We start from the raw sequence: 9699 nt of genomic DNA, 5'->3' as shown, positions 1-9699 counted from the left end.
TTCAAATAACTTGCAAGTCAAATTTAAACCATGGAGCACGGTATGGTAAAGTCAACAAATTGTAATTCGAGTAAAAAAAAAAAGCAATTCTTTTATAATATAACATCAGATTTAAGTTTTGTAAATAAAACAATAGAAATTATGATATCAAATATATAGAGAGTCTATGTTGGAGCAGCTCTGTAAATGGAGAAACATTGCCAGTAGTGGGCTGGACCTGTAATTCAAGACCAAAAAGTGTTAGTTGGGCCAATTGGTTTATTGGGCCGAATTATATCCTATTGCCTGATCCAGAACAAACATAGTAGATTAGTAGCCCTATACAGGTTATGATTATTATGCATCTATTATCGGCAAATTATTGCATGGACCAGCTGTGTGGACCAAAAATAAAAAGTACATTATTTTTGTACTGAAGGTACATTATTTTTGTACTGTATACTATCAAATAATGTACCTTCAGTACAAAAATAATGTATCCTAAAATAATGTACCTACAGTATAAAAATAATGTATCTTCAGTACAAAAATAATATACTGTTTATTTTTGGTCCACACAGCTGTGTGGACCATGGTCCATGCAATAATCGGAAAGCTACTTTTAGCCTAAAGGAGGTGATACAGGAGTCCCGGGAGTCAATGGGAACGAAAACCGAGCTTAAGGAGCGAACCAGGCAAGATCGGAGCCCCAGAGGACCCAAGAAGAATGCCACACGCGTGTGAGTGCGCGTGGCCACAATCCAGTAGCCTTCAATATAATTACAGTGTGCGTGTGAGTGCACGTGGAGACTACAATGCGCAAATTTCCCTAGGGTTGCTTTCCGGAGACTATTTAAACCCCCTTGATAGATTTTCAAAGGAGGATTAATCTATGCTATAACGATTAATTTTAAGAGCATGTCCATTTGTAGATTTTAGAAAGATTTTGCAGACAAAAAAATTGTTGGTATGATTTTAAACAAATGAGAGAGATAATTTTTGATTGATTTTTTTTTTCCTACAAAAAGCTGATTTTTACAGGAGACATGCTTGCGCCCAACGGGTGCGTTACGGAAACATGCATGTTGGGCGCTTCAGAATGGTTGCTAGCGGGCAGCCACACTGATTGTTCAACATTTATGTTTTTTTTTAAAGGTTAAATGATACGGAACTTTAGCTTCTTTGTTTTTTTTTTTTTTAATTATTTAATTTAAATTTTGACATGTCAAATTTTTAAAAATTTATGTCATATTATTTAAATTGAAATTTTATTATTATAAATTTATTAACACCATTTTTTTTTCCTTTTTTGCTAAAATAAACTCTAGGCCATAATTTTTCCTAATTAATGCAATGCATTTATAAAATGGCAATAACATAACAGTGATAACTTGAAGAGCAGTACTATTCAAAAAAGGGAAATAACATAACCACATACACGTTGATTAATAAATGAAGATAACATACATTATTGATTCAAACAAGACTGTCATAAAAAAAATGCCATTATCAATCATGCAAATTAAATTGGCAACAAATAAATTAGCACAAAAGCACTTGCAAGAATGAGTAAAAGCTATACTAATCTTGGAAATATATTTATTTGATGAAGCAAGAGAGCATCTAAGTTTCCAAATACTCCTGGGCATGCTCAATAACATCTAGTGAATTGATAAAGTTGGAAAAGGAAACAATTTAAACACACTAAAACCAGTTAATGAAAAGATACTAACAAAAGAAATTCATACGATACCTGCTTCACATTCATCTCCATTGCTGACCTGCTTCACATTCATCTCCATCTCCGCACGAGCTACGCACGATATCCGCCCGATCATCCGGGCTGTTACGGGCAAAGACAATTCAACTAGTGGCTTTGCATCTCTGCAATTCGATCCCTCCTCAATTTGAACTCCTTGGGGCAATCCATGGCCGCGTGCACGATGATACCCTCTCCGGATGATCGGAATTGAACGGAGTTTGATCTTAGATGACCCGGACTGGTTTCGGAAACCAACTTTTTCTGCTTAGAAATCGGAAACTATTTTCAGATCTTTAGATCTGAGAATATTAATCATAAAAATTACAACTGAAAAAAGAAAGAAGAAAAGGAAGAAAGATGCCTTATGGCTTGATTTGATGATAGGAAGATGGCAAGAAGAAGAAGCAAAGCTCAGCTGGGAGTAGAAGCCAGACGCCAGAAGTGAGAGTTTGGAAAATGACTTCACCAAAAAAAAAAAAGGAAGTCATTTTCCCTCAAAAATGCCTGATTTATCATTGACTAGTGTCTTATTTTCTATTGACCACATCTTTTTTTTTTATCTCTTCCCAAACACACCCTAATTGAGAATAAATTGGGGAAAAAACGCACATGTTGTGCACGGGCCAATTCCCGTAAATAACTTTTTTTTTTTCAGTCTCTTTTTTTTGTTTTTTTTTGTCTTTTTCCTTTTATCTCTTTCTTCTTTTTTTCGACCTCTCACTGCAAAAATCACAAAAAGTAATATTATTGAGGTTGTTCTTATCAATCTTTTTAGAGATTTTTTCACCTTTAGTCTCATGGTCATTGGATCATTTTTAAATTTGGTCTCTAATAAAAAATTTTCATACTTGATTCAATCACTTTTAAAAAAATTCTCATTTGATCATTCAGTCTAATTTACGGTCACCCATGACCGAATTTTTAGTTGAAAAATGTAATGTAAAATATTAATTTTGTTTTTCAAGATAAGTCAGTTAACTATTATGCACTCATGTTCAATATCATAGAGATACACAATTTGTCACCGATAACAAGAAATTAGGCTGGACCGTTGGAGGACCAAATACAACAAGATTTTAAAAGTTGTATAATCAAATGTGGCAAGATTTTAAAAGCCGTGAACTAAATGTGAAAAAAATAATAATTATTAAAGATCAAATATTAAAATAATGAAATAATCGAGACAAAAAGTGAATAAAGTTTCAATCTTTTAATACTAACTAATTTATTGCCATAACTTAGTTTGGAAATTGTCATTTGATTACTCTTTTTTAAACGAAATTTTACACTCTTCCACATTAATGTGTTGGTGTAGTTGTGATTTGTTGTTGGTGGTTTGGGGGGTAATAATTCGAGAATTAGCTTTAAAAGAGAGAGGAAAGATAAAAACAGAAAAATAAAGAATCCGAATTTTTTTTTTTTTAACAAAAAATCTAAAAAGACATTTTCAAGGTAATTTTCAAATTACTACCACCCCACCGACAAACCATCACTACGCCAACAACACCACCGAAAAATGTCTCTTTTTTTTTTTTAGTAAAAATCTAAGACATTTTCAACGAAATTGAATCTTTTTTTTGTTGACCAAAATGAATATTTTCCTTTCACTTTATTTTTCTTGAATATCCAAACACATAAAAATCCAGAAAATGACTCCGAGTTTCCACATTGCCCCTTAATTTAACAATGAAGTCACTTAAAAAACGATCAATACAAGTCCCCAATTATTTCATTGGCCTTCCATCATAAGAGTGAGGATAAACTCATTATCTTTTTCTCACAGTACAACTTTAATTTAGTCATTTAATAGTTGGGAAAGCAATAATAGTCATGCAAAGGATCAAAAGTGATATTGTTAAGGTTTATTTACAATGTTAATGCTTCTTAGTAGGCTTCCTGTAGTTTCCTCTTTGCCACTTCCAATCTCACTTGAAGTGAATCCTCATCTGAAGTCTTTAACTTCTCTAATCAAACGAAATTATATCAGTTAGATGAACAATAAATTTTCTACTTATATGTAAAGTGAACTCCAGTTCGATGCTCACATTTTGGTTGGAAACAAAAACCAGTCAGTGCTGACTTTTACGGGAGGATAGCAAGAGCAGATTTGTTCAAGAATGATTAGAGGATGTGTACCTGTGATAACACCATTGAAGCAGTTGTAAAGAAAGCTCCCTAATCCAAGGGTGGAGAAGGAAGCCTTATTCCTCCTCCTCCTACTCCTCTTCTTCAACCACCGATGCTTTTACAGACTCTGGAGTGTTTTCTGCACATTCAAATACTAAATAAATTAACCTTCAACCTTACATTGAGCGCGTTTATAACCCAAATAACGGCTCCTAGCAACTACCTGTAATGGCTGCTGCTGTAGTAGCTTGGATCCATTCATCAACCATGACCTTCCAATCCCTACAATCAACATAAATGGAATCAATCAGGGAATGAATCAATGAAGATAACGGGAAGCTACAGACACAATTGAGCTTATTCAGCCATCAAATGCAGTGTGACTGATAACATATTTGATCATTAGGCAAACTGGCAAACTAAACTCAGGCCATAATCTTGCTTCCTAATTAATGCTATGCATTTATAAACTATAAGTTGTAGATAACAGTGATAACTTGAAGAGCAGTACTAATTCAAAAAAGGGAAATAATCACATACAAACAAATTAATAAATGAAGAGATCAAACGTTATTGATTCAAATAAAGGGTTACAGAGTCAAGTTACTAAATGGTTAATAAATGAAGAGATCAAACATTCTAGCCTAAGGTTGTAGAATCCAGGTACTAAAGGGGTTAAAGATTTCGTAATGGAATGAGCAAATAAAGTAAAATTTTCATAAGCCAAGGAAAGTCAAAATAGGCAAATGAGAGAGGGAATGGTTTGATATTATCAGAGCAACAGCCATGAAAATAGCATGTCACCAATCATTTTGCAACTATACCGAAAAAGAGCACAATCAGAAACATTGGAAGAGGATTTTGTAACAAAAAGCTAGAACCCTTTAAAAGCAACAAGCCAAGAATTAAGTACTTGATCAATGTCCAGGCAAGATGCTTAATCTGTACAGATCCATGTTTGTGTAGACAACTCACAGATTCTACAATCTTTGTGGCCTGAAACAAGAGTCATTCAATTAAGTCACTGCGAATAAAGAAACACATATCAATATCAAGGTAGACTTTCCAGTAAAATAAAAGGCAAAAGATCAAACCTCAAGTGTCTCCACAGATATATTCATCAATTGAAGCATCCTCAGAGAAGTAAACAATATAGAATCAGACTGTCATAAAATTTAGAAGTAAAAAAAAAACACCACAGATCAAAACTCACCAATGCCATTAGTGATCATGCAAAATTAAACTGGCAAGTGGAAACAAATAAATTAGCACAAAAGAAATTGCAAGAATCAGTAAAAGCTATACAAATCTTGGATATATTTTTACTTGATCAACCAACAGAGCATCTATGTTTCCAAATACTCCCGGGCATGCTCAAGAACATAAAGTGTAATTTAAACCTAGAATCTAGTGAATTGATAAGGAAACAATTTAAGCACACTAACAAAAGAAATTCATATAAGATTCAACAACACTAATTAAAAATAAACCTTTTCTTCGTAGTTATCGAGAATCCCCTTGATGCTCAACGCCTCACGGACAGTCAAAGCCTCTTCCTCAGCATCACCATAGATGAAATTTCTAACCCGCTTCATCTCGTTTGGAAAAGCCAATTCAACGTTTTTGCACTCGGAGCACCTCGTGGCTTTGCACGAGAAGAGCACCTCAGTAATTCGATACATCCTCAATCTAAACTCCGTGGGGCAATCCATGGCCGCGTGCACGAAGAATCGGAATTGAACGGAGATTACCGGACTGGTTTCGCAAACCACAGAAATCGGAAAATATTTTCAGATCTGTAGAATATTAATCATAAAAATTAAAACTGAAAAAAAAAAAAGAAAAAAAAAAGGGAGAAACATACCTTGATGGCGAAGAAGAAGCAGAAGCTCAACTGGGAGTAGAAGCGAGAGGCCGCCGATTTTCCTCTCTTTTCAAAAAGAAAAAACGGAACTCATTTTCTCTTTGACTAGTGATTTATTTTTCGTTGACCTTATTTTCCTCTCTCTTTTCAAACACTCAAAATTTTAAAAATGAATTTCTAAACATTTAGAATAAATTAGGGAAAAAGCGCACATGTTGTGCACGCCCCAATTCATCCCGTAAATAATTTTTTTTTTAGTTTTTTTTTTCTCTATCTATTTTCATTTTATCTCTTCCTTTTTTTTTGGCATGTCACTTCAAAAAATCAAAAAATTTCTTTTTAGAGATATTTTCACCTATAGTCTCATAGTCATTAGATCATTTTTAAAATTTGATCTCTAATCATTATTTTTCATCATTTTTTAGAGATATTTTCACCTTTAGTCTCTAATCATTATTTTTAATATTTTATGTGTACCATTGACTATTCTTGTTTCGACAACGTGATCTGCAAATAATTGTGAGATCAAAAGTGAAAAATAAAAATAAAAATAATAAAACCTCCAATCTTTTAATACTAATTAATTTTTTTCCATAATCTTATTTTGGAAATCGTCATTCAATTACTTTTATACAAAAATTTACACTTTTCCACATTAATGTATATGGTAATTTATTAATATTAAAGATTATTACCATTTTTTGCATTAAAAATTAAAGATTATATTACTAAAATAAAATACAAACTTTTGCCGGCGTGATTATTTTGACCATTTTTTTAGATAGATATAATTTAGTACTAAATTTTCAAAGTTAATACGATTTTTTTACAAAATATTACCTAAATGTAAAGAATATTTGATATAACTTTACCGTATATAATAGAGATGAATTGATAATAATTATCAAGTCAAAGAAAATAATGAAATACGGAGTATTACATAGGAATGATAGGATTACGTTAAAATCACTTAACAAGTACTGTATTCAATTAATATAAATAAATGATATATGAAAATAATTTATTCTTGAGTTAATGCCATAAGAGGTTCCTTATTTGTTATTTTTGTCATTTAACATTCCATACTATTATTTTTGGACACTTGTATGTAGTCATTCTCATCACTTTTCATATTTTTAGTAAGGGTGCTTTTATCTCTTCATATTTTTCTTTTGTTATTTTCCCGGTTTAATTGGTCTATGACAAAATTTTGGTCAAACAATGATGTTGCTACAATTTATATCTACCACAAAACCTGGCCTCTCTTATAAATTATACCATGAATTAAATTTGTTGCAACGGCTTAACCACCAACTCGTGCCTTTCGGGTCAAGAGCCGTTACGAAAAGTTGACAAACAAGTGGTGGACACATGTACCGTTTTAGTTAGGATTTTAATGTTAAGACATTTTTTGTTTAATGGTGGAAGGTAGGTCGAGAACGTTATGCTCTTAATTCCTTTAATAAATGATTTTATCGGTTGTAACTCAAACGCGATCTTTAGCTATTTGGAAAGAAGCTTTGGAGGGAATTATTTTAATGTGTTTAAATTCAATTTTAATTATAGTATTCGTACTGTAAGATTGAAAATTTAGAAGTACATTGAATGCCCTTGGGAAAAGGGTTACTCAAATTTAATCCATGGAGTATGGTAAAGTCAACAATTTGTAATTCGGAAAAAGAATCTATTATTTTATAATATGACATCATATTTAAGTTGCGTAAATAAAACAATAATGTTGAAAGTACAAAATTATGATATTAAATATATATAGAAACTAGAGAGTCTGCATTGTAACATAGTCTACGTTGGAGCAGTCTTGTAAATGGAGAAACATTGCTATTAGTGGGCTAGATCTGTAACTCAAGAGTCAAGACCAAAAAGTATCAGTTGTTATATGGTGGATCATGGTCCGAAAACGGCAGCGTTTCTTTAAGTAAAGAAACGAAAACGATTACATTTTAATAAATTTCGTATTTTTCTGTGTGTTCATAACAAAATAAAATTATAGTGTATCTAAAATGAAACTGTGTTGCATATTGTGTTTATATTGTCAAATAAAACTGTAATTGAATTGAAACGAAACTGCAATATGTATTCAAATGAAACTGTAGTTATATTGAAATGATATTATAGTTATGTTGTAATGAAACTACAATGTATATAAAATGAAATTGAATAACAGCTTCACATATTTGAGTGTATATTGTCCAATAAAATCGTAGTTGAATTAGAATTATAATTTAGCGACTTTGCAATAAGACTACACTGTGTATAAAATGAAATTCAATAACATGTCTCGCTGTAATAAAACTATTGTATGTATAATGTCGAATGAAACTGTAGTTGAAACAAAACGAAACTATAGGTATGATGAAATGAAACTATAATGTATATATATAAAATAAAACTGAATATGTCATACAACAGAGCTAATTACACGAAACGGTCGTCGTTTCTTTTCATTAAAAGAAACGCCACCATTTTAGATCATGGTCCACAATACTACTGTATCCACAGTAAAATTTGCCAATGTTGGGCCAAGTGATATTATTGGGCCGAATTATTTCCTATTGCCTGACCCAGAAAGAAACACAGCAGCCCTGTACAGAACTACGGATCATGATTATTATGCATCTATGTTGTAAGGATTAATGTAAATACAAAATAGGGTTCATTCTACAAATTTACGGAAATTTTATAAAAACGTTTCACAGTCATTTTTTAAATTTTTAAAAAAAAATTAAATCTAATAAACAATTAATATGTATGTATATTCAAAAAAAAAAATTAATTTTATACTTAAATTCGTATATTTATACTTCCATGTTTCATATCTTTCATTGTTCGTTATGCATAGGTACGGATTCATAATGAGCTGCCCCTTCTCCCCCACCCCCCTTCCCTCTATATGTATTGTATATATAAGGATTATAAGCTCCATATATATAAACGGTAACAACTAAATATACATAAATTTAACTAATGAATAAAGTAGTCTAGATGGTAAGATATATGTTAGTATTTTAAATGTTATAGGTTCGATCCGTCCCTGGTGGTGCATATTTCAACTACACTCCTACTTAACCTGTTTGTCCAATTGCTGAAAGGGAGGAACCCAAACATGTTGCTTTGGAGATATTTTGAATGGTTTTGTATTCCATTCATTAATGCTCTTATCTCCTTTCTGATTTGGTGGAGCTGTGAGTCTGAAAAATCAACTTGCACATCAACTTTCTTAAAACCATTGCTTGTGGAACTATCACATTTATTCCTAAACTGGCTCATTGCTGGAAAGTGTGTGAGGTGCACGATTTTAAGCTTCATTGTTGTTGGATAAAGTTAAGGATCTTAAAGAACATCCTAATCGGAGATATTTCCCCTATTATAGGGCTAACTTAGTCCTTTTTATACCACTTAAGCCTTTCCCATTAGTTGCACTTGGCACAATTTTTTTTAAGATAAACAAATTAAGCATGTGTTTTTAAACAAATAGGGGTGTTGAAGTTTGGAGAGATCTTTCTCCTGCAACACTCCCAACTTGTCAGGTTTAAAAATAAAATAAAATAAAATAAAAAACAAAAGGTGAGATGCGTGTGCGTCTCATAGCCAATCAGCGTCCCACTCTAAAATGCTAACTTTGTTTATTGTTTTTTTTTTTTTAATGCAACGGCCAAATTCCATTGTTTGTTTTTTTTTTAAATAAATTTCTTTTGTTAAAGGTCTAGCCTTAGTGTTCAGTTGAGTTATCATGATTTACATCCCTTAGACGCTTTGTCGAGCCGGGGCGTAAGGCCCGTGGGATCAGAGATTCAACCTTTTGGGAGAAGAAGTGACCACTTCTCCTCTATTGAGTAAATTCCTCCAAAGGTCCTTTATCTTTGGTGGCACTTCCAAATTTAGTCTCTGACTATCGTTTTTGCCATTTAACATCCCAGACTATTATTTTTTGGACATTTTTAGTCCT

The 9699-nt window shown here is 32.2% G+C and overlaps 1 protein-coding gene and 1 long non-coding RNA gene across 4 annotated transcripts; both read right to left on the bottom strand.

Moving 5' to 3' along the window:
* Window positions 1-2096, bottom strand: LOC116030417. The gene is made up of 2 exons (XR_004100407.1): window positions 1733-2096; window positions 1-217 (listed from the first exon to the last, which is right to left on the bottom strand). It is a non-coding gene; the product is annotated as an uncharacterized LOC116030417 (long non-coding RNA).
* A 1341-nt stretch (window positions 2097-3437) lies between these two features.
* Window positions 3438-5864, bottom strand: LOC116028886 (probable mediator of RNA polymerase II transcription subunit 26a). 3 transcript variants are annotated; one of them, XM_031270730.1, is made up of 7 exons: window positions 5733-5864; window positions 5359-5623; window positions 4963-5031; window positions 4782-4864; window positions 4092-4150; window positions 3878-4007; window positions 3438-3705 (listed from the first exon to the last, which is right to left on the bottom strand). In XM_031270730.1, the coding sequence occupies exons 2-6, from the start codon at window positions 5578-5580 to the stop codon at window positions 3958-3960; spliced, it is 483 nt and encodes a 160-aa protein (XP_031126590.1). In that variant the 5' UTR covers window positions 5581-5623; window positions 5733-5864; the 3' UTR covers window positions 3438-3705; window positions 3878-3957. The 3 variants fall into 3 exon arrangements, with proteins under 3 accessions (XP_031126590.1, XP_031126592.1, XP_031126591.1); XM_031270732.1 differs by having other exon boundaries at window positions 3438-3700; XM_031270731.1 differs by having other exon boundaries at window positions 5359-5664; window positions 5733-5857.
* Between the last annotated feature and the right edge of the window lie 3835 nt (window positions 5865-9699).

The sequence above is a fragment of the Ipomoea triloba genome, chromosome 9 (genome assembly GCF_003576645.1).
Source record: "Ipomoea triloba cultivar NCNSP0323 chromosome 9, ASM357664v1".
Lineage (NCBI taxonomy): Eukaryota > Viridiplantae > Streptophyta > Magnoliopsida > Solanales > Convolvulaceae > Ipomoea > Ipomoea triloba.
This window is presented reverse-complemented; position numbering and strand designations above follow the sequence as displayed.